This window comes from Urtica dioica, chromosome 4 (assembly GCF_054948205.1).
Source record: "Urtica dioica subsp. dioica isolate 48M chromosome 4, U.dioica_male_clone48M_v1_H2, whole genome shotgun sequence".
Taxonomy (NCBI): Eukaryota; Viridiplantae; Streptophyta; class Magnoliopsida; order Rosales; family Urticaceae; genus Urtica; species Urtica dioica.
Window position 1 is genome coordinate 9,106,589 of NC_142759.1, and position 25,283 is coordinate 9,131,871.

At 35.4% G+C, this 25,283-nt stretch overlaps 3 protein-coding genes across 4 annotated transcripts; 2 read left to right on the forward strand and 1 right to left on the reverse strand.

Moving 5' to 3' along the window:
- Nucleotides 1-120: 120 nt before the first annotated feature.
- LOC149400147 (serine/arginine repetitive matrix protein) lies at nucleotides 121-10,411 on the forward strand. The gene is made up of 17 exons (XM_089611539.1): nucleotides 121-228; nucleotides 1,510-1,598; nucleotides 1,854-1,973; nucleotides 2,491-3,023; nucleotides 3,091-3,370; nucleotides 3,958-4,256; nucleotides 5,629-5,796; nucleotides 5,946-6,704; nucleotides 6,817-6,911; nucleotides 7,044-7,103; nucleotides 7,193-7,281; nucleotides 7,574-8,128; nucleotides 8,225-8,299; nucleotides 8,526-8,596; nucleotides 8,669-8,726; nucleotides 8,914-9,178; nucleotides 9,328-10,411. The coding sequence occupies exons 4-17, from the start codon at nucleotides 2,608-2,610 to the stop codon at nucleotides 10,026-10,028; spliced, it is 3,891 nt and encodes a 1,296-aa protein (XP_089467665.1). The 5' UTR covers nucleotides 121-228; nucleotides 1,510-1,598; nucleotides 1,854-1,973; nucleotides 2,491-2,607; the 3' UTR covers nucleotides 10,029-10,411.
- Nucleotides 10,412-16,266: 5,855 nt separating this feature from the next.
- Nucleotides 16,267-18,619, forward strand: LOC149400148 (protein phosphatase 2C 77-like). The gene is made up of 4 exons (XM_089610260.1): nucleotides 16,267-17,405; nucleotides 17,484-17,825; nucleotides 17,929-18,034; nucleotides 18,130-18,619. The coding sequence occupies exons 1-4, from the start codon at nucleotides 16,770-16,772 to the stop codon at nucleotides 18,465-18,467; spliced, it is 1,422 nt and encodes a 473-aa protein (XP_089466386.1). The 5' UTR covers nucleotides 16,267-16,769; the 3' UTR covers nucleotides 18,468-18,619.
- A 30-nt stretch (nucleotides 18,620-18,649) lies between these two features.
- Nucleotides 18,650-23,638, reverse strand: LOC149400149 (mitogen-activated protein kinase kinase SIPKK-like). 2 transcript variants are annotated; one of them, XM_089610261.1, is made up of 9 exons: nucleotides 23,453-23,635; nucleotides 23,273-23,357; nucleotides 22,904-23,038; nucleotides 20,831-21,055; nucleotides 20,553-20,735; nucleotides 20,214-20,437; nucleotides 19,799-19,844; nucleotides 19,583-19,679; nucleotides 18,650-18,986 (listed from the first exon to the last, which is right to left on the reverse strand). In XM_089610261.1, coding segments are annotated over exons 1-9 (1,071 nt in total). In that variant the 5' UTR covers nucleotides 23,527-23,635; the 3' UTR covers nucleotides 18,650-18,984. The 2 variants fall into 2 exon arrangements, with proteins under 2 accessions (XP_089466387.1, XP_089466388.1); XM_089610262.1 differs by lacking the exons at nucleotides 18,650-18,986; nucleotides 19,583-19,679; nucleotides 19,799-19,844 and having other exon boundaries at nucleotides 20,210-20,437; nucleotides 23,453-23,638.
- Between the last annotated feature and the right edge of the window lie 1,645 nt (nucleotides 23,639-25,283).

The following is a 25,283-nucleotide window of genomic DNA, read 5'->3' on the forward strand; positions in this document are numbered from 1 at the left end:
TAAATACAAAAATGATACAATATTTGTGTATTATATATATTTACATTATTAGCACATTTATAAAATATTATATATACACAATGTATATATATATATTTTTATATATGTTTAAATATAATTAAATATAAAAAAGCCTACTTACTAGATACCTGTACGATTAGAAAACCCAATTGATCGCCATCTCGCCTTCTTCCACCGTATCGCACCTCTCATCGTCACGACCACCAGGTGATTTTCAAACTCTTAGTTTCAGTTTTTTATTTTATTTTTTTGATTAGTACTGCTTGAATTCCCTATTTCATTTCGAAAATATATAATCGATGTGTTTTTTACTCAAGAGTAATTTTTATTGTTTTTAGTTCATGTAATTTGAAATCTTCTAAAATTCAAATTCCGTTTCTGGCAAAGTCTAATCAAGATATACCAGGTAGAGCATTCCTGATTTTAGGGCTTAGATGATGGTTTTTGTTCGGGTATTTGGATTTTGGGGGATTTTGTCCTGGGTTTTGACTTAGAAGTTTAGGGTTGCGTTTTTCTTAGTTGAAACTGAATAAAAGTAAATGAAAAAGAAAAAGTCTTTATAACAAGTCCAAATCTGCAAATTGGTGTTCAAGCAAGGTCATTCACGTAAAAAAATCCCAGCCTCATTTTCCAGAACTAAAACGTACGTTACTGAGGCATTTTCCGGGCATTTTTCCGTTTCCACGCCTCAGTATGTACATTTGTAACGTTTTTTGAAACCTTGAACGTAGCCTCTAGATAGATAGATGTATAAGAGTTTAAATTCTGGGTTAGTTTGAAGTTCTCACTTAGACCTTGTGTTTGATTGGGTTTAATTACTATTATCTTCCAGTTATTTTAATTATGTTTCTTTGTTTATTGGCGATATAGCCAAGTAGTTATTACGAATGATTTTTTTACTAGTTCTTATTTCGCCAATGTGAAAGATTAATACTTTTTAAGTTTTGAACAGCAAAAAAGGATAAAAGTAAGAGTGGTAGAAGATAATAAAAGGAAAGAAGACGCGCTGTATTCCGTATCTTTAGCCCGCATCACCAAGGTTATTACTTAACAAATTAGTATTATGAGTCTATCATAGTCGTAGCTTGTTACGAATGCGATATAGTGGGAGAAATCAGATTGTATTTGAGTTAATTGACATTTGAGAAATCTTAGTAAAATCCTTCAAGTAGTTTAAAAATTCAAAGTTTATTTTGCAGCACATTATATTAGGTTTAAATAATTTTTAAAAAAATGCACAACTTTATTGATAATAGAAGTATGAGTACTATAAAATAATTATAAGACTAATCGATCAGTAATTTTTTATTTATTACTTTCCCAATAACTTCTCGATGTGGGCGGAGCATTGAAGCTTATGCAAGAGAACAAAAACATGATACAGTTGTGTTGTTTGTTTAGAATATCTTTTTAAGGAAATTAAGCGACTGAGATACGTACGTGGCTGTCATATCGATTTCACATTTAAAACTGGATATTCCTTTTCAGGACCATCAAATGGCTTCAGTCAGCAACTAAATTTCTCTACTATATGAAGAACAAAGTCCCACATATTTATTACTGCACCGTGTAAGATTGTAAGTGCTCACATTAATTACTTATCACATTGCTTAAATTTTACAAGAATTGCTACCGACTACTACTCATGCTGGCTTCATTCGCTGTTCTATTTAAAATTAGAAAACAAGTGAAAACTTTCATTTCCTTATTCATTTAACAAATTATAGTTTTTTTTTTCTTTTCTATTCAGCACCTCACTTTGATCAATGACTCAGAAATCTAGGAAGGATCAAAATGTGAGTTCTTACATGCTGGCTTTTGTGTTTCTGCAGTTTGTTATCAACTTTGATAGTCACATTGGAGTGTGTACAATCACAGCATGCATTTGCTTATTTAATCAATCAGTTGGTTAAGGCGTGATCATGTCAGTAATAGGGGCCGGAATGTGCTCTGTAAGTCCCTTTGTGTTCGCCATTTCAGTATAATATTAGGGCCAAAAATCCACATTGTTAGTGACGTTCGTCTTTTTTTTTTTTTTTTGGAAAATAAACAACATATATATAATCTAAGATCTGTAATCTTAGCATCCTTTGTGCGGATGTAATAAATGTCCAAGATTCTGAGCTGGATACAATAAATGTCAGCTCCGGGGAGGATTGCCCAACCTAAAACCAAAAACCAGAGACAGAAAAATCCCAAACTCTACCCTATCAAACACTCATATTTCCCCTGCCCAATCCCTGGATAAATTCAGTAGTGAGTACCCTTTTAACTCGGAACAACAAGCGTACAACCACAGTGCTGATCAATTATTCACCCTTTTGACGAGGTCCTCCTAATTCCACCATGTGTCATAAAAGTCGCAATCATTTTCCTTCGAAATGATTTATCTTTGAATTGAATATTTCCCCGCTTTCTTAAATTGCAACGCAGAGCATATTCTTACCACATGTATCTCCATTGTGGCAGATAACCTACCTGTGGCCGTGCTTGCAAAAGTTGACCTTTTGTGCGATTCCATTGGTTTGTCATTCACCCTTGTATCTTATGGGTTAGTGGTGCAAAGCATGTGTGGAAAGTATTGCAATGGCAACATCTAGCAAGTTTGATATCTCAGCTAGTAGCCCGGATAGACCCTTATATATCAGTGGGCAGCGTGGATCCCACATAGCTGCTACACTCGATAGATCTAGTAGCTTTCGTGAAAGCATGGATAATCCAATTTTGTCTTCTCTGCCGAATATGTCAAGAAGCACCTCCTCAACAACACAAGGAGATTTGATGAACTTCTTTCATTGTATGAGGTTTGATCCCAAAGTGGTGGCCGCAGAGCATAAATCTCTACGGCAAGGGGACTTTAAACGGCATATACACGCTGCTCTTGGGCATATGCCAGATGAATCTCCTTCTAGCTCTACAAAAGGAAAGATGACACAATCTCCATCTCCAGAGGAAATCAAACGAGTTAAAGCTGTTCTACGTGAAAGTGGTGTCAAGGCCAGGTAGCCTTTGTTTTTCATTTTCGGTTTGCGGCTGGAAACTGTTTTTGACACACTGTAATAATAACAGGGAGCGCGTGAAAATTTTCAACGAGGCCTTATCAGTATTCAATAAATTTTTCCCAACTGTGCCATCTAAAAAGAGATCTCGATCAGAAGGTTTTCCTGCTGATCGTTCAAATGCGATGTTAACAAGTGACCGATCAGGCCCAGGGACAAATATGGCTAAGATAGGAATTCAAAATCACTCCATGCAAGGTTGTTTTGAGATTGATCAGCAGAAGTCAGAAGAAAGGACAAAAGCTTCTCTCCCAAACAAACGCACTAGAACGGCTTTCGTGGATGCTAAGGTATATATTTACTGCTTCTTCTTATTTTATATCTTTGCCTTTTTTTTTTTTTGTTATCATGAACCGTTCTCAACTATGCAGTTTAATTACTTTTATATATATATATAAAAAATATTCTTGCTGTATTTTGGCTCAAAGATGCTGCTTCTCTTTTTGTTTATCTGCCCACTTCTAAACCATCTTTCTAGTGAATTATTACGTTCTACCAGGTCGTTTCTTTACGGCTAAGAGAAAAACATAGAACTTTATGTTTTTTTTGGTACATATTAATCTTATATATGGTAACTTTACGTCTAATTTAACCCCAAGGGTTGGTATAGTGGTAAGGGCGATTCTTGAGACCTTGATAGTCCCCGGTTCGATTCCCTCTGGGCGTAACAAGTAGTCTCCTGGTCGATAATTCCAGGGCCTCGTGGATTTTAGTTGGGTCTAACCCGGACACACAGTTATCATTTTTTTATTATTTTTAATTTTAAATGAAAAAGATGTGTATATAAAGAAAATAAAATTGGGTAGCATCTAAAATGTGTGCGCTGTGTTTATTTCTTATATTTCCATCTACCGTTTATATATTATTATAATTGTAGTTGGATGGACGGAGCAATACGCTGGGTAGACCATCTGGTACTTTAGACAGGGATAGAGAGATGGTGAGGATTGCAAATAGTGGGGCAATTCATGGTGAGGATAGAAATTTACCGATTGGAGTTGATAGTTGGGACAAGTCAAAGAATAAAAAGAAGCGTTCTGGAATTAAACCAGATGCTTCTCCAAGTACAATGCCAACCAAACCAGTAGATGGCTATCGGGAAACCAAACAAGGAATGCAGCAAAGACCCGCTACAGATGCTCGGTCAAAGTTAAATAACGACACACATGGTTTCAGGTAATTGCTTGATTTTTTTTTTTTTTTTGCTGTTTTTTAAAAAATAATATGTTTACTAAGTTGAAAAGGAAACCAGGAACCGTTTCTATTTTTCTTTAAATAGCCGCAGATACAAATTTACCATTTAAAAGATGAAAATAGACGAAAAGAAAGAAACTTGTAAACAACTAAAATTTCACGCTGTGGTATGAACACTCACTAGCAGTAATGTTGTGGTACATGCTAAGTGGTTGTCCTTGGCAGAAGGAGATTCAACTTATTTAATTTTAGAGGTAGATTCAACTGATTTAATCATTTAGGGCTCAAATTGTGATGAAAATTATTCCCGTAAAGATTTAGTTAAATATTTATCTAGAGATTTTTTGCTCTATTTTCTTCTTTGTGGCTTGTTTGTAACCTCCGTTTTTCTTTAATAAATTATATTTCCGCTCTCCAAACAAAAGAAAAAAGGAAAGGAAAAAGACTAAACAGAGAAGGCTAATCTTTTAACAGGTCAGCAAAGAAAAATTCTGAATATCCCTACTCTATAAAAGCAAACACTTTATTGTAATTTATTTATTCTAAATAGACTTCTCACTGTGGTTACCTCTTCTTCGAAAAAACACTTGTTCATTTTCCTCCAAACGCCCCACAAAGCCGCCATTACCCCCTATCAGGCTATTTTCACTTCTTATTTCTCCGAGATCCTGAAATGAAATCTTAGGATATCCTCTGATTTGCCAGGGCTGCACCTGGGAACCCTTGGGTTATTTAATCCTTATCCCCAAATCACGGAGGCAGAAGAACATTAGAAGAATAGATAGTGCTCTCACTCCGCGCTGCACAAACATAGTCTAACTTCTAGATAATCTTACCATGGATTGCGCTGCTGCGAAAAATCGGAAGTTTGGTTTTTCTTAGCCCTAAATTTTTATTAGAACACTGCCTTTTTACATGGTATTCCTGCCATGACAACACCGATGAGAAATCATCTTCATCTAGATTTAATCTTCTTTTGGATTAAGTATTAGATCTCACACATGATTCTGTTTTGTTATATATATCGATCTTTAATGTATTAAAAATGTCTCTTTCCTCTTCATTGAAACAGTTTTGTTCTCTCAAGTGACTCTTCATCCTCCATTATTCTATTGTTCGCAACTCACAATATTGAGTGAACAATAAACTTTTTCACTTTCATTTCTTTTTATCCCTATCCCATGTTTTTAGTCTTCGATTTGAAATTACTGTGGGTTTATAACTTTTCATATCGATCTTTAATATTTGTCTTTGTTTTTTGTTTTTTTAGAAGACTTCTTAATATTTATTAGGTATCCTATGTGTTCGATAAAATGGCTGTTTTATTTATCTGGGTATACGTACCTTTCTGCAGGCCTGGAATTACTAGTGGTATTATCGGAGTTGGAAAATTGGATGGAATGTCACAGCAGACTGGAGTGGGCATGCGTTCATCTATCCCTAGAACAGATGCAGATAATAGCCCGAGAGATCGAGCTGTTGCTTTGGATAAGGAAAGGGCAAATCTGAGGGCTGTTAATAAGTAAGATTGTGAATGATACCATATTTTTCATCCATAATGAGTTTTTTTTTTCTTACTCCATACAAACTTATTCGCGTAACTTTTTTTTTTTCAATTTTTTTTTGTCTTCAAATCTTGCGCATTATTTTTAAATACTCCATATGTTTCAGGACGAATGTTCGTGAGGAGTTAAATTCAGCCAGTCCTACATCGAATGCAAAAGGGAACCCGTCTGTGCGGGGGCCTCGATCAAGTTCAGGTGTACCACCCAAGTCTTCTTCGCCGGCTGTGTATAGGTCAACCGTTTCTAACGAGTGGGACGTTTCTGCTTGCACAAACAAGCCCCCATCTGGTGTCGGGCCTAACAACCGCAAGCGCATGGGGTCCGCGAGATCTTCGTCCCCGCCCGTAGCCCACTGGGCTGGTCAGAGGCCACAAAAAATCTCACGGACTGCAAGGAGATCGAATCTAGTCCCTATTGTTTCAACCAATGACGAAAGTCCTGCGATGGACAGCCCATCTGATGTCACCGGCGGCGATGTCGCTTCGGGATATACGAAACGCATGTCAGGCAGTTCACCTCAGCAAGTGAAGATAAAAGGCGAACCTGTGTCTTCAGCTGCCTTGTCCGAGAGCGAGGAGTCTGGAGCGGCTGAGATAAAGTCCAGAGACAAAGGAAAGAGGTCTGATGATGGAGATGATAAAGTTGGACACAGTGTCCAAAAGGCGTCTTCGCTTGTCTTGTCGTCGAGAAAGAATAAGTTGGTCAACGGGGAGGACCTAGGGGATGGTGTTAGAAGGCAGGGTAGGACTGGGCGAGGATTCAGCGCAGCACGATCGGGTATCTCAATGACAGTGGAGAAGGTTGGCAGTGTTGGAACAGCAAAACAACTGAGAACTGCCAGGCATGGTTTTGAGAAGTCCGAAAGGTTTTAACTTTTTGCGCTTGCATATATTTGGCTATTTGCACACGGTTCTTAATTTTCTAGCTCTATTTGTAACCTTGAATTGAATCTTATAGTTCTATGGAATTTCTTTCAGTAAGGCGGGTCGTCCACCAACAAGAAAACTTTCAGACCGAAAAGCTTATACACGTCAAAAACATTCTACAATTAGTTCAACTGCAGATTTTTCTGGTATAATACAATTATGTTGTAAAGATCTATTTACTTTTGATTCAGTTCTTCATTATTGTTTCATATTCACAAATTTTTTAACTTCTTTTATTTTTATTTTTATTTTTTTTTCACTTTGCGCTCAACCTCTAGTTGGATCAGATGATGGGCATGATGAGCTATTGGCTGCTGCAAATGCTTCTGTTAATCCTGGTAGTTCTCTGACCTGGTTTGCCTATTCAAGTGACTATTGTTTTCAACTAAATGAGTTTTATTTATTTATTTATTTTATTTTTCTGTAGCCATTGCCTGTTCTAGCCCATTTTGGAAGCAGATGGAGCCATTTTTCGGTTTCATTTCTGACACAGATATTACATACTTAAAGCAAAAGGTGATGATCTCCTGACCTATGGTAACAAATTGAGCAATATTTTCTTATCGCGCTTTTGGATGTTGTTTGTGAGCATCATCCAATTCCTGGGCATACCGATTATTATTATTATTATTATTATTATTATTATTTTTACTATTCATACCGATTATTTTTTTGTTGTACTATTAACAACTAAGAAATTTAGACAATTCGAGTCTTTATGATCATGTTGATTAGATAACAGTTAAATCAGCAATGCCTCTCTTGATTTCGAATTTCATAGCATAATATTTTTTGTTTATCTTATCAGGGAAATGTTGAATCTATTCCATTGACATCTACACCAGTACCTCCAAGTGCAGATGCTTCCAACCCTGGCTCTATTGAGTTTGGGTTAAAGCAGTGTGATATGAAGAATGAAGAATCGCCTTTAGAACAATTAATACCAGGTCAAGGGGATCATGGCAACGTTTCCCTTTATCAAAGACTTATAGCTGCACTAATCTCAGAGGTGGACTGTAGTAATGGGAATGAAGATCTCAAAGGTGATGCATATGCATCAGAATTCGATCTTGATGATGAATTGGGAAATACTTTGGATCATCAATCACTGTTGAACTTCCAATTTTCTGGGCACACTGCTTATAACGGGCATAGCATACCTGGGGAATCAGAACAAAATGCTGATATGACAGTTTTCCACGAGGCTATGAACTCGAACTTCAGCCGATCTATGAATGGTCTACTCTCAGACCAAGAAGTGAGCCCAAACAGAACTTGCCCAGAATTTCACTATGGAAACATGTCAATAGATGAGAAACTTCTTTTGGAGATTCAAAGTATTGGAATCTTTCCGGATTTGGTGGTATGGTTCTTATCAGATGCTTGACTGTTTGTCATGTTTCTTTTATGCTCTCAGATATGGCCTTTCGTGTAAGCTAACTAGAGGATTTTTGTTTAGCCTGACACGTCACAGATAGGGGATGAAGAAATTAGCAAGGAGATTGAAGAACTTGAAGCTCAGTATTTCCAACAGGTATTATAATATTGCTTTTATTATTTTAACATGTCTGTTTGCACTTTCTTTGGCTGCTTTGAATTATCCAAAAAGAAGATACGCACTCGTTAATGCAGTTTGATCGATGGATTAGCTAAGCAGTTTGATCATTTAAGAAGCATGCTGCTCTCTGAAGTTATAATTGATCTCAAAATGAATCAATCTTGGTCTTGAGGATCTTATAACTGTGCTTGTTGATGTAAAGGTTTCAAGGAGGAAATGTTTGCTAGATGGGCTGTTGAAGTCTGCCTCAATGACAAAAGAACATCAAGAGAAGTAATAAATTTTCCTCATTGCTCTCATTTTTTTTAATAATTCGCTTGGTATAACCCCCTAATTTTGTTTCAGGGAGTTTGAACGGCGAGCGCTTGAAAGACTCACCACAGTAGCTTATGAAAAGTATATTGTAAGTAAAAAAAATAATATATAAAAGATATAATATTTAAACGTTCTAGATTATTTTAAACTGCAGCACTAACTGTGAATAATATTGGTGGTATCGCAACTCTCCATTATTTGGTTTTGCTTCAAGCGTACTTTATATTAAAATATTCTTCATGAATCTTCATATCTTAACAATCTTTGTGTCTTAGGCTTGTTGGGGTCCTAATGCTACTGGGAAGAGTTCCAGCAGTAAGATTGCAAAACAGTCTGCCTTGGCATTTGTTAAACGAACATTAGAACAATGTCATAACTATGAAGAAACGGGCAAGAGCTGCTTTAGTGAACCGTTGTTTCGAGATATATTTCTTTCGGGGTCTAACGCTACTAATAGTACTCGACAAGCTGATTCTGCACCAGATGGTGAATCTAGCAAAGGATATGCATCCATTCGGCATTTAGAAGGAAGAATTTCAGGTAACTTATTATATCGTGCATTCATATTTCATGTAAAGTTTGGATTTATCTTATTATTCTTTTCAGTCCCTGAGATAAATTGTCTGGTATTTATTTATTATGTTTGCGATCTTGTGTGATTTTGGTGTCTGTTTTTCCCTTGTCTGCAGGTTCAATGGGTTCACATCAAAGCCCTTTCCAGTTCAGTCCAAACATCGATAACCATGATGGCAGTTTAGATGGACTTGTATCCGAACAAAATATCGGAAAAGAAGACACATGGTCGAACAGGGTGAAAAAGAGGGAATTGTCACTTGATGATCTTGGCTATAACGTTGGCATTTCAAATGCTCCGGTGGGCATGGGAACTTCTCTATCTAGTAGTGCCAAGGGGAAAAGAAGTGAGAGGGACAGAGATGGTAAAGGGCACAACAGAGAGGTGTCATCTAGAAATGGAGCTCCCAAAATCGGACGCCCATCATTGAACAATGCCAAGGGAGAGAGGAAAAAATCAAAGCCTAAGCAGAAAATAACACAGTTATCTGTTTCAGTAAATGGACTTGGCAAGATGTCGGAGCAGCAAACACCTTCATTGCCTTCCGTATCAAAGTCAAAAGAATTGACCAGCAGTAGCAATGTCAAGGAAAAGAAGTTTGGATTAGACGCATTGGATGATCCAGAGTCGATGGACTTATCCCATCTGCAAATACCGGGAATAGATGTACTTGGGGATCCTGATGATCTTGACGGTGATGGCCAGGATTTGGGTTCATGGCTGAACATTGATGACGAAGGATTACTAGATCACGACTTCATGGGCGGCCTTGAAATCCCAATGGATGACCTTTCAGACTTAAATATGATGGTTTGAAACTGCTTCTTTGTATAGATAGTCTTCTTCATTATACTATTGACAAAAGAAACAAAACAGCCCCAATCAAGAAATGACCAGTTATAAAAGAGTCCTTTGGCTCTCCGGTCCACAAGTAGGTTATATAGATTCTTTTTTTAGGCTCATGCGCAAGTTAGTTTTTGAGTGAACGTCGATGTTTTTTTTTTCGTTTAAATTATTTTTCTTCTTTTGTCAAGTTGGTGACTTCGACTGTAAAGATCTTTTTGTTCAAGGTACAAGTTAGTCTGTTCTCGTAGTTATATCTTAGCAACACATGTATCCTCGCTGTAGCTTTTACAAATCAGAGAACAGTGTCGTGTAAATACATTTCATGTTCCTAATAAAGAAAAGTTTTGTTTTTATTCATCGTGAAGATCTCTCTTAGATAGTTCCTTTTTTAATTTTTTTGTCTTTATCAAGTCTGTCTGTTCATGATTAACCCTGAACTATTTTTCCGTTCGCGTGTTGGTATATGCATGGCATGCTTATATTGCTGCAGAATTGCAGATTGGGGTTTTGGAGGTAATTTTATTTCTCTCTCTACTAGTGTTTGTTCAGCTTCAACTCCGATATTTTGCAGCAGACTTAAACTACCCGGAACTACTGTTCAGTTTGAATTTCTCTGAACCTAGAAGAACAGGAGTGCCCTAAATCTCCTGAGTATTTGTACACCATGCTTGGCTCCAAACGCCCAAGGGGTAAGTCTTCTATGACATTTCTTTTATGATCTGCTGCTTTGTTATTCTTTTTTTTTTCTTCAGAAATAAAGAACTTGTATTGAATGAAGAGAGCACATTTTGGAAACTCAAGGATCTGAAATTAAAATACAATCCTATAAAACACTAATCCTATCTCAAAAGACGAATACACTCTAAAAGTACCACGGAACGAAGATAACCATAAAAGTGTCTTGAAATCTCGCAAAGTGTAGCTAGGACTAGTGATTGGGCTGATGTGCGTCACTTTGCAGTTTGTCTTTGTACTGCTTGGTTGAATATCTCCTCTGGTATCTTCAATTGTCATTCATGGCAAATCATTTAACCTTCTGCATTATCTGAGTATTGTGAAAGCTTGAATTATTTGTAGTTCACTTGCTTAAATCGCGGCATGAATTCGTTACAGCTCATTCCTGGAGTCCCTAATAAGTGGCATTCTTCTATTTTTATTCTCTATTAGCATCTCTTTAGTCTGATTTTATTCACTAGTATTTTTTATTTTATTTTATTTTTTTTATCTACTTCAATATTAATGACTACATACATGATTGATTTAGTGCCTTATCTTCATGTTATATGTGGGATTCTTGTCTGAGGATCATTCCATGGTTTCTTTTCTTGTATAAGATTATACATATCTGAACTTTTTATTTTGATATTTTTCCTGGCCTATGGCCAACACGTTAGCAGCTAAATATTTGTATCCCTTTTCCATGGTATATGCATAGATAAGAACAAGACATATCTTGGCGAATGTTTCAGAAAATTCGTCCACAACGAAATCTGTGAAGTAAGATTTTAAACCAAATCTATGAACAATAAGTATGAAGCAAATCTATGAACAATTAAGTATGAATTTTGATGTCATGACTTTATTGTAAGTGAGATTTTAGACCAAATCTATGAACAATAGATATGAATTTTGATGTCTGAATTTATTTTAATTTATATATTTTCAATGCTTCTTACCAATCCAAACCAAAAAATTGTTAAGAGGAAAATACAATATATTTGTGTGGCGGCTAGCATTTCATTTATATTTTATTGGAAAATACACCTTGTTCATTTTAAAGATAGTGCAAGAACATATGCTCAAGTTTTGGTGTTTTTTCAGCTGCTAAAATGACACCTATCTTTGGGAATTTTAACTTCTACGTACAATCTATCTTTGTACATCTTGCTTAGTTTATTTTTACAGGTTTTTTTTTTTTTTTGTTTGTTTGTTTGTCGCCACTTCAAAAATATCCCTCAAGATAAATATTTTCATTACCCAATCGATCATGTCCAGCGTAAAACAAATTTCACAGAGAGAGTTAGTTCCAAAAGCACACAACTACATCGATCAATCAATCAACTTCTTCACAACACTTATTGAAGTATTAAAACACACAAAAAAAAAAAGAGAACAAAAAAAGTTTCTTTTTCCACCTTCGATTTCCGGCAAGGTAAATTATGGTTTGGGCTATTTTTTAAATATTTAGATAGTTTAGCTAGATTGGGTTATTTTCTCAATATTTAGATAGTTTAACTAGAATTTTAACGCAGAGACAAGCAAAAGACAAGTGATGACGGTGAACTAAACCACAAGAGAACCAAACAAGCCAAGATCATAGCTAAAATGAAAAACTTCTAATTCAAATAAGCGGCTATGTTCCCGTCACATTCAACTATAAATAAAAGTTAAAAGTTAGAGACTAGGGACGATTGATTCATTAGTACAATTCTAACCAAATCTCTAACCTTAGGTCTCTGTCTAGAGATCTTCAAGATAGTCAACATACATTTGAGAAAGATTTAAAACGTAGCACTTGTTGATTGATGTTTTCTGTGGGAAACACCATTTTATCCCACACCGATTGAGCGCATGAGCCATTAGTTACGAGGGAATGAAAGTGGAGAATAACCTTCAAATCGAGCAAGAGGAAAGTTAGTTATAGATAAATTCTAGTTGAGGAAGCAAGGGATATGAGAAAATTAATGCTCGAGCTAGATAAAAGGAACATGGCACTATAAATGATGGTATACAAGCTTCTCAAGGTAAGAAAGAAGAAAAAATATGCAACAAAGAAAATCATTATACGAGAGGGGATGCGAGATATGCGGAAGTCCGCAAGTGGTGGGAGAAAGAGTAGTAGATTTAAAAGAAAACACGGTCGAAGGCGAAGAGATTGCCGCTCCAATACTAGTTGGTGAGGTGATAAGAATAGTTGAAGAATTTATCCACAATACCACATCCACCCACATGGAGAGGAAAGACGCAAAGACGAGCAAGAGTGAACTAATAGAGATATTGTGTGGGTGAAAAGAGGACGAAGACTTGACCATGAAGCTAGACTTGCAGATTTTATTCCTCGAGAAAGGTCTTTGTAGACGGATTGTAGTGGCTGACCCAATTCCATGTCAGATTGAGAACCATAGAACCATTTGATGGAATGACGAGGAATATGAAATAAAGCAAGTCACATGATGTCAATGAACCTTTTCCGGCCAAGTCATCCAAAAATCGAGCGTGATCTGGGGAGGCATATTGTGTCGAGAGCAAATGGCAGTGCAACATGGAATTGGTGATGACAAATAGGTGCCTCTAAAAGTTTCCAAACACCCGTCATCTTCGTGACTCGGTACGATCAATCATGATAATCATCCTTGGGTGAAGCACCGTGCGTGATTGCATTCTAACAATATATGCAGTACGACATAGAGAAGTCAAAGATTATTCACGATATTGGCGAGAATGAAGCATGAAAATAGCATGTCGATTTCAAGAGATCTTGGTGTGCAAAAGAACAACAAAAGTTGACAAAATTTTGCACGAACACTCATCAACTAAACAAACACATGTTATACAACATCTCTGTCCTTTTCTTTATAAGTCGCTTTTTATTTCGTATTCTATTATATGTTTGAACTATTAGTGTCATAAATCTTAGATCTTTCGTCCCATTTTTCGTTGAGAAAATATAGCTTTTTGTAATTTGTTGCTCAGTCATCGCGCCACGCTGCAGATGGGTACAAATATTTTTGACCGCGAGCTTCAGCCTAATGCCATGGCCATGTCGTATTAATTATATAATCTTCAAAAATATTTTGGCCCAATTTATAATTTACGACTTATGTATATGATATATCTTAGATTAAATTTAGTGCATTTGTCGTTTTCTAAATTTTCCAGTACAGGTCGGTCTCAAAGTACTGACTGAAACATCGGATAGGTGTCATAAAATGAGAAGTTAAAAGCTTGCTAAGTTCTAGACTTTTTGGTGAAATCAATCCCAAAAGATAAATACATTTAATTTAATTATTTGTCAGTGCATGTATCTTGGAAGTAGTTATTAACTTATTATACATCTCCCCCGGGACGCATATAATATTTTGCCATGTCATGTTACCTTTAAATTTTTTATTCTTTTGCTTGGAATGTCGCCTTTCCTTTAAACCTCATTACGTGGCACTTTTTCTTTGCAGTTTTATCCTTGGACGGTTCTAAACTAATTCCAGGGAGAAAAAGTAGAAATTTCTTGGGATTCAAAAACATTATTATATGATGCGCAAAATCTTATTTTTAAATGATTGTTGGGATGCAAAATTATCAACTTGGGATGTATATTAATAATTGACGTCTGGTCATCTTCAACCATACTCTCAAATATACCGTTTTTTTTCCTCTAACCGCACTGCAAAACCAACACCAAATTTGCAGTGTTGTACAGTGCCGCGCCAAATTTAGCGTGACATTGTTCACACGGCAAATTTTTTTTTTTATTTTTTATTTTTATTTTTATTTTATACTTATTTATACATATATATAACCTTACAAATATTTATAAAACACCAAAATTCATAAATTGACTACAAAAATACATTAAAACAAAATAACAATACATAAAAATTTAAACATAGATTACAAAGTTTAAATTAAACACACAAAATAAAATAAAAACTAAAACAATAACATAATTTTATTTATTTTAGTTTTTTTTAAATATTGGTAAGTAATAAATAATTTTAATCACTTAATTAAAAAATATAAACATTATAATTATTTATTAAACTATTTATTAATAAAGAGATTGTATAATTTTAATAATATAATAATGATGAATAGTATTTTTAGTGTGAAATTTGATGTTGTGATTGGAGTTGGAAAAAAATTTGGTGCTAAATCAACACAAAAATTGTGTTGAATTAACATAAAATATGAGAAATGGGTTGGAGTTGCCCAGAGGCCGAGTCTAAAGAGTTGTTTTTTGTTGCATAAAAAAAAAAGTTGTTTTTTGTTTTTCCGAGTCAGAATCTATTTAAAGGTAATGGTGATCCCTTTAATATTTGTTTTTGAGAATGGACCATATTTGGACATGTAATCGTTTATTGGGATAATTAATAAAAAAAGTTATTAACAACCGATGACTCATTAGACATATGGATTTGAATCTCGCACTTGACGGCAAAAAAAAATTTGTTTACGAGTCCCATGGAAGAAAGTTCAAACGTGCATAATTCTGTTTATGAGTCTTCTAAGTTTTTGCTTCATTTCGGTCAGAAACAAGATATTACTATTCTTTTTCAATATGTACTAAATTAATAACAATCACAGGAATTGTCCTTATTCTTTCCTTAATATCTAATCAATCACACATATAAGGAGGACATGTGTAGTACGAATATGTGTAATATAATCAAAGATACGACCCTTCTAGATCTCATATGTTAAAATTTTAGCATAATTATTTAATAATTAAAAAATAATTAAAATTACCACAAAGCGCATACATACACTATGTAAGACATATATATGAGTTGAGTTATATCCTTAATATATAGATAGTTGGACCAAACAATAGTCATTCGGCTTTTGATATAGTGCTTTAGATTTTTCTGTTTAAAAAAATTATTGTTGTAAAATGCATATAGATGTTTATAGAATAACTATTGGTATTTGGTAAAATTAGTAAAAAAATAAAATAAAAAATAGATATAATTTATATTTATAGTAAATAATCTAAATTTTTAGGTCTATTAATCTAAAATTTATCAAAGTGGCGTTTATAGATTGTAAAAAATAAAGCATGGATTTTTAATAGTAGATGCAGTCATATTAGATGCCACGTGTCTTAGTGTTGCTGACATCAAAAAAATTATTTGGCAAAAAAAATTAAAAGATGATTGTAATAATAAATTAAAGAGGTAGAATATAAATTATTTTAGAGAGAGGATAAATTATTTTAGAGAGAGAAGGAGAGAGAAATGATTCTCATCATAAAAAAATATATTTTATTTAAATAAGATCTCGATTATTTTCTCTTAATGAGCGGTACATGTAAGATGCATTGCTTGAAGTCAAATTCCGATTCCCTAACAAATCTTAAGAACCTATCCTTGGTCGACACGTGATGAGATTATCTGACATAAATATCCAATTTTTATATTTTAAGGTTTTTTTCGAAGACACATTCACACATATAAGTAAGCAAATGCATGCAGAGTTTTAAAACGGTAAGCAAACCAAGAAGAAAAAACAACATTATTTATCATGCCATCTGTTCTTTCTTTGTTCCCACTATTCACCAGAAAGTTAGCTATTACTTTTGCAAATATTATCATTTCGGAAAGAGACTAGAGATATATTTGGAAATTGGATCGAAAAGTAGGTGTGAGTCGTGACTCAGGCTCACCTTTATTTTGTTTCTTTTTCAACTTTTAGGTGTTTTTCTTTTATATTTTGAATTAAGTGATTTGGAGGTGGTTTGTTTGGCACATGAAAGTCATACAAAAAAAGGAAAATGATACCCAATTTTATTATGAGGTAGGTATGAGTTGCCTTTGCTCATGGGAATACCATTGCATCTAGATTTTTTTTTTCTTTGTGCAATCTCTTTTTTCTTTTTCCTTGTAAATTTAAAAGCTTGTTTTTCCGAAGTAGCTACCACATACGCTCTCTCTCTCTCTCTCTGGCTGAAAGAGTTTAGCTTTCTCTTTCCATTAAGGCTGAGCTAGTGAAAGGTTTATGGAGAAGAGATCGTCCAGAGTTGCTGTACCATTTGTGTTAGGAAGCTTGATCCATGATGACTCAGCAGGGACTACCCAAGTTGAGTTTAGTGGCTTCACTTTCATAGCAAACACATCAACCTTGTTTTCAGACCCCGATTCCAAGCCGAACAACCCGCCTTGTGAATCAGCCCAGGGTCTTAGCCATTCTAGGCCTTTAAGAGAGAGCTTAGAATATGAGCTTGGTAAAACTTTCGTAAACTATAACCCGTGCTCCGAGCCGCCATCTAAATCGCACACTAAGGTGAGAGAACCCGATTTTGAGGGAAATATTAAGGGAAACGATGGGTCTAATGAGCTGGTCCTGGAGGCACCATTTATGTCTCTTGAGATGTCTCCGAGAAAGACACCAAACAGAACCCGAAGCAGTCCTGTTGTGTTTGGTGTCGAGTCTTTGCCGCTTTGGGGTTTTAAATCCATCTGCGGAAGAAGACCCGAGATGGAAGACGATGTTGCGATCATCCCGAGATTATTGGAGATCCCTCTTGAGATGCTCGGAGACAATTACCACCCTTTGAATGGCACGAGTCCGCGGATCGGTCAATCGAGGACCGCACATTTTTACGGCGTCTACGATGGTCACGGCGGTAGCCAGGTAATAATAATGATCATAATGATACTAAGCAAGGTCGATTTTTGTCAAAAACCTAAAAAAAAAGTGCTAAATTTGTAGGTCGCTAATTACTGCCGAGAGAGACTCCATTTGGCATTGGCTGAAGAGGTCAAAGAAGCCGCAAAATCGCGGTCGAGAAGCGCATGTTCCGGGGAGAGCGATTGGCGGGACTTGTGGAACATGGTTTTCTTGAAATGTTTCGCCAAAGTTGACTCCGAGGTAGGAGGATTATCCGAAGGAGAAACGTGCAGCGAAATCCAACCCGTCGCGCCCGAAACTGCCGGCTCCACCGCAGTGGTCGCCGTCGTTTGTCCGACCCACGTTATAGTCGCAAACTGCGGAGACTCCCGAGCAGTTCTGTACAGAGGAAAACTGCCGGTGCCATTGTCAGTTGACCACAAAGTACGGAAAAAAAAAATCCACTTTTTCAATTTTTCATGGGTTTTCTAAATTAAAAAATCGATAACACTTACTTACACACGCGATTCTCTATGACCGATTGCAGCCCGACAGAAAAGACGAATGCGAAAGAATAGAGGCCGCCGGAGGAAAGGTCATACAGTGGAATGGTTCTCGCCTCTTCGGCGTTCTTGCAATGTCAAGATCAATCGGTGCGCAATCTAAATACTTTTTTTTTTCTTTTTTTTAAAAAAAAAACTAAATTAGCTTTTGGGGGGGTCTAATATCTTTTCTGGGGCATCATCAGGCGACAGATACTTGAAACCGTGGATCATTCCGGACCCGGAGGTGATGTTTGTCTCTCGGGAAAAGGAAGACGAATGCCTTGTGATCGCCACGGACGGGCTGTGGGATGTGATGACGAACGAGGAGGCGTGCGATGTTGCTCGGAGGCGGATTCTGATGTGGCACAAGAAGTACGGAGACTCGTTGTCGGGGGACACGAGGGGCGTTGGAGTTGACCTCGCTGCTCAAGCCGCGGCCGAGTACCTCTCCAAGCTCGCCCTCCACAAGGGAAGCAAGGACAACATCAGTGTCATTGTTGTGGACTTGAAACCTGCAAGGAAGTTCAAGAAAAAATCCTAAAAACACTTATTAGGTGTTCCTGTTTTAGGATTCTGAGTTTGTATTCAATAATGACAAATCATTTAAACTTGATTCAAGCCTATCGATTTTTTTTTTTTTTAGCTTAGGCTAAATTGTAATTCTAATACTAATGTGTACTGAGCGTTGCGATATGCCTTCAGTGATGAAAACGAGGTAGAAGAGGCCGGTAAATATTTTGAATACCTTTCTGTTAATTTGGTGAAATTAACTGAGTACGTTTATACAATAATCGTTAATGCATCATATTTCCGAGTTCTTCAAGCAGAAAATAGAGAATTACTATTACAAAAACCTTGATTTACAGTTTATCCCCAAAGAAAAAAGAAAATCTAAAGAGCATCTTAGTTCTTGATTTGTCAAACCCTTAAGAAGACTACAACAGTTTGTTTAAGACGATGGTTGAGATTTCTTTATTTCCTCCGTGCTGACAGTAGCTTGATTCATCTAGTACTTGGAAATTAAGCATCTCTAACTTCTGTCTCTTGCTTCATCATAACTCTACAAGTAATGTTTTAATCAGTGAGTATAAAGAGTATCTATAACGTGCAGATGAATTTCTCCAGATATAAAAAAATCAAATACTTCTGTGAAACATAAATATTGGGCTTCTCAAGTGAAGTGGGTGGAGATACAAATTGTGGAATTGGTCAGAACAAAACCATAAGCATCTTTATCCTACAGTTCATATCATTGTAATGAGTTTTAGCATGGAAAATATTGCATATGTATTACAATACCTATGCTGACCGGTAACACAGAGCATACCATAAACTTGGAACTTTGACAAGATTCTATAGGCATAAACGCTGCCACTTAGAAAGCTCATATATGCAAGCCTTATGCTTTTTTAAAAACCCTAAAGACAAATATTTCAGTTCTTCCCTATCAAGTCTGTGGTTTATAAATCTAACCACTTACCTTGAACGAACACCCCCATGTTCAGAAATATATAAGAACCTTACTAATAATTACAGACAAGTGCAAGTAATTCTTAGTTTCTGCGACCAACATTTAAAGAGGTAGCACTAGAAAAAGCACCAAGAATTTTCAACTTCAGCATTAAATCCAAACTGAGACTCAGCCTTGAAACTTACACGGGAGATGCATGGTTGCAAGTGGAGATCCCACATTCTTGAAGTATGATTCGAGGTCAACATCCAAGTCGTCGTACAAGGTGATAAAAGGATGGCTCTGGTTATATATCAAGAAAAGGAAAGAAAAAGGGACATCAGATATGTGTATGCACAGAGAACTCGCTACCTTATTAAGTTGGGGATGACAAAAAAGAGAGAAATAAAATGTCTACTTACCAGAAGTTGATGTGCTGACAGTCTATCCTTGGATTTTTTCTGTAGACTGAAATATAAATAAGGACGCCCAGGGTAGAAATGTTAGTGATGTAATTACCAGATTTCAACATCCTCGAAAGAAGTCTACTACTTAGTAGGTAGGTAAGAAAAGAATAAAAACCATAATACTGTATGGATTGTGAACTTTGTAAGGATTCTAAATTAGGAACAGTGTCTATGGAAAATTTGTGTGATATTTAGTATAACCCAAGGAACGGTTATATAGTGAATGGCATTAGAAGTCAAACTTTCAGTGGAAATGAAGGTCAAGCTAAGAACAAAAAATTTATAATTCAAACGGGTTTAAGGAAACTAGTTAGAATAAGGTAAAGAATGTTCGTCCCAATCGAATACTAAGGTCAGAGATATTATTTACCAGGCAGAGATGAATGAACAGAACTCGGAAGAGAATTGGTCTGAAGCAGCGCAAGGTGGTGGTTCATCTACAATGGCAGCCATGAGCTCAAAAAAGTTAACCCATCCTTCATTGTCCTCCGGGGGCATATATGGAAATTTCCCTGTAGCACACTCGAGCAAAACCAGTCCTAAACTCCAGATGTCACTCCTGTAATCATACGCGCCTCCGGTAATCCTTTCAGGCTGTTGACAAGGTTGCATAAGAATCAAGATGAAAACATTTAGCACTTGTTCATTATATATAGCAGCAGTGAGAAAGAGTGATAGAGGCATGAACATGCTGAACAAGGTTACTCACAGACATATAATTGTACGTGCCAAGGAAAGTATTTGCTTGACCGGACGTGCTCTCCATTATTGCGCTCACACCAAAGTCTGTGATCTTGACTTCTCCTCTATGGTTTATCAGCAAATTTGATGGTTTTAGATCTCTGTGGATTATGTGCTTTTCATGATGAAGATACATCAAACCCTTGAGCACCTACATCATTGGGTCAAAGAAAGTAGCCATATTACAACTTATTTCTGTAAGTGACTAATATTTTACTTCATATGTTTATGTATATATACTCTCACCTGCTTGCAAATTGCAGCAAGATGAGCCTCTGGAATTGATCTAACTTTTTTCAGGAAATCTGCGAGAGATCCACCATCCATATACTCTAAGATGATTGAAACGGCTCCATTATCATAGAAGGACTGGTAACAGACTACAATATAAGGGCAATCTGACGATTGATTAATTTTCAACTCCTGCGCAATCTGCTTTCTGTAAGACTCTTCAATGTTCATCTGAATAACCTGGAGAAGTGAAAACACTTGATGAAGGCTATAGTGCATTTCGTTGACAAAAAAAAATAGTGAATGAGTAGACATTCAAACAAATAAATTAAAACCCAAAGAGATAACCATCAACCAATGATCCAACGCCTTCAATTTCACACACTAGCAGCCAACAAAGCAAGTGTACATTCAGGGCAACAAATGATAAAACAGGTATAATTATTTGTGGAAGTTTTAATGGTCTCGCACGGATACGCAATGATGCTTCTTCCTCGGTTAAAAATAAAATCATCATTAATCGTTCCCATCATAAATTTCGTGGGAAGTTGTTGGCGCAATCTTACCTCGAGTGAATCGGACAAAGCTATAAGTGTAAATAAAAGAAAAGATACTAGAAGCAAGGTCATGATTTTGTATTAATGAACTGAGAAATACAAATAGTCAACCGGCCTTTTGTGAGGACCATGCTCTGCGGTAACAGTACAAAATAACTGAGTGAATGACTAACCTCACCCTTTCCTTGTTTCCATTACTACAACAGTATATAAAAAGGGAAAATGACATATATATGCCTCTTGTTTTAATGAAATGTCGAGTTTAATCTTTGGTTTTCAAAAACGTCGAATTCATACCCTTTGTTTAACTAAAATGACGAAATTATACCCTGAAATAGACAACAATGCTACGAATCTTCTTTTTATTGACTTTTCATCGACGTTGACTATAATATTCATATGTAAACACCAATTATTTTTATTCGTTCACGCTATATATGTAATTTATTTAAAAACAAAAAAGATAAACTACAGTCACTTAATCGTGAAGAACACAAAAAGAGGCAAAATGGTAAAAATCGACAGTTGATAGTCATCAAAATCACAGATTCGAACAGAGAACCCAGGATTTAGAGTTGCAATTCGAACCTGGAATTAAGTCATCTCTTGGGAGATATGAATTTTATTATTTAATTTTAATTTAAGGCTATTTTTATTTCAAATTTTGGAATTTAGAAATTAGGATACTGATTTGGATTTCATTCGGATATTCTTATATAAGAGTTAATATCAATGAAAGGGAGATTTACGACATGCTTATTCATTTCAGGTTATAATTTCGTCATTTTAGTTAAAAAGAAGATATGAATTCGATATTTTTGAAAATCAAAGGTTAAACTCGACATACTACTAAAAGACATGGTATATATCTATTATTTTCCCTATAAAAAATACCAAAAAGACCTACTTCCACCGAGTACAAATGGACTCTAATACCCTGCCTATTTCACACACTTCGGACGAGGCACGTATGTGAACGAATTTGTGGCTTATCAGATTGCTTTTGGCCTAAACTTGCACTCAACTGGGGAAAAATAAAACTTATCTACGCAACAAGAACGATGACAAGATCTAAAGAACCTATAACTAGATCTCATAAACATAATTCTAACATCATAAAACTACGATTAACTTGTTAATGCGCATCTGATTCTGAGATACTGTACTCTACGCACTCGGATAAATACTTCATATTGCCATTAGCATAATGATACTAGTTGAGGGAAGAAATGACATGTATGCATGACTAGAATATCATAAAATGTCATTTGAAAAATTAAAAAAATGAAATTTGAAATTAAAAGTGTGAGAAAAAAAAAATTCTATTCTATTTGGAAGTTAGGGAAATTTTGCGGGAAAAAGAGACGGACATATTCTTATTTTAAATCCAATTTAATTTATAGAGTTTCCCTAATATTATCTATCCTTCAATTTTTCCTCAATACAAATAACATAGAGAAAATAAAATGGATTCTCAATTTTTTTTCTCGGACTTTCTATACCCTAAAGCTAAATATAGGAATGCTTATACCTTGAGAGCAAAAAACTGGCCAGTCCATTTGTGTCTCACCAACTGAACAGTCCCACCATTCCCTTTTCCAATGACCTTAATGGTGTCTACGTCAGCCAAACACAGCTGATTGTCGGTCGGCAGAATCGGCGGCGGCTGAACAAAATTCGAAAAACCGAAAGTTTAAAATTTCACAAAGATGATGAAGAACTCCGTGTAAAATTTCACTCCTGGAGCAAGAGAAATCAAAAGCTATAACATCATTAAAACGGAAATCTCTTCAACTGAAAGGGCAAAGCTTCCAAGCTGTTTCTTTCTCTAATAGGACTTGCATAGCAGATTCCATGGTCAAAGGTACATAATTTAAAATCTTATAGAACTAAATATTACCACTTCGACTTCACTCTGAGAAACAACCCGAACTCCATCTCTATTGACGAGCAGATCTCCGTCCATGAACGTCCCGCTCTCCGTCCTGCCTCGGATTAAAGACGAAACCACTCAATTTAGCAACAATTCGATACACGGATACACATTTAGATATACACGGAGTTAGATAGAGAGAGTTACAGGAATTTGGCGAAAGAAGCCTCGTCCCGAGGGACAGAGAGCTTGAGGCTGGGTCCTAGACCTCCCTTCAACATGATCTCTCTCGCTCGCCGCCTGGATTTGTTTCTTCAGAGCTCGATGCCTCTCTCGTGTCGATTCTATTTCAAGGAGAGAGAGAGAGAGAGAGAGAGAGAGAGAGAGAGAGAGAGAACGAAATAGAGAGGAAATTTATTACAACTGATTAACGACAACAGAGTGTGCGGAGAAACATTGTTGAAAGTTAGCATAGTCAAAGTCATTGAATTATAATATTTTTTTTCCTGGTTTTTCGAAGGAATACTAAAATTTTGTGAAAATAGCTTCAAATAACCGTTTTTCGTAAAAAAAATTTCAATGTTTTTCGTAATTTTTTTTTTATATTAACGGTTAACTTTTTTTATTATTTTTTTTATAAATAATCATATTAATCAGATTTCAATAAATATTGATCAAATTTCAATAAATGTTTATCATATTTCAATAACTGTTAATTAGATTTCAATGCACCAATATTTTGAACTTGATTTCAATCATTGTTAACCAAATTTTAAAAACTATTAATTAGATTTCAAAATCTGTTGATTAGATTTCAATGGTTGTTGACCAGATTTCAATGACTGTTGATCGAATTTGGAACACAATGATATTTTTGTCCGAAGAAAAAAGAGACGGTTACTTTCAATAATATTTTGAAAACATGAGTGAGATATGAAAAATGATTCATGTTTTAGGCTAGTTATGTAAGTTTCCTTAAAATTTTCGGATAAAAACTAGAAACGATATTAATTAATTACATTTTTTATAGAAGAATTTGTTATGCCATTCTCTTAAGAATATTCTAGTCAAAGTTTCATCTTATTAAAAAAAAAAACAGTTTACTAAGTCTGCAATAAATTAATTAACTAAAAGTAAATTTATTTTTTAATTAATTAATTTACTACGGGTGGGCTATTTTTTTTTCTTCAATAAAATGAAACTTTGGCTCCACATTTTTTTAAAAAACAAAATAAGCTATTGGGCTATTGGCATAATTACCATCTTTATGATGTTTTTAAAAAAAATATATTTTTTAATTAAAAATTAATCTTGATATATGAGATATAAATATCCACTTTAAAAAAAATTTAGAACAAACCGTGATCAAAATTCCAAAATTCTTATGGTATATTACCTCTTTGTAACGATGAAAGAAACTATAATATACGACTCCACTGTTTGAGTCGTATACTATTATTATATAAAACTTGGTAGGTGGTGTAACATTTTTTTAGAATATCTATAATTTACCAAGAGTAATTAGTAGAAATAGTAGGTTTTACCCTCATAAGATGAATATATCACAATAAAATCACATCATTGGGTCCCTCACACATTTGATTTTTGATAACTTCGTGAATTTTTGAAATCGTTCCCAAACACCGATCGAGCTAAGTAAAATTCTCTAACCTATTTCCTTTCTCTTGATAAACTAAACTTCTTTTAAGATGAAATAGAGTACAATCAAATCACATAAGCGCTATGGAATCTCTTGTGCTCTTTACAATCAAGAGGTATGAACCTGGCATTGAGAGAGTATTTTTCTTCATGCTCATCTACTTTTCTCACATATTTTTTTGTACATGATTAGTTAAAAATATAAACATCAATAAAATCTAGAGCTTATTCAACTTGCATTTATAGTAATTGGGTGGCAAAAGACTATTATGAATTAGCATGTCAAGAGATGAATGAGTGCATTCGGATTTTTTCCCGTTTGCCCTTGCGTAAGTTCTTTCCGTTTGGCCACTTAGCATCTAAGATCCGATAAATACCC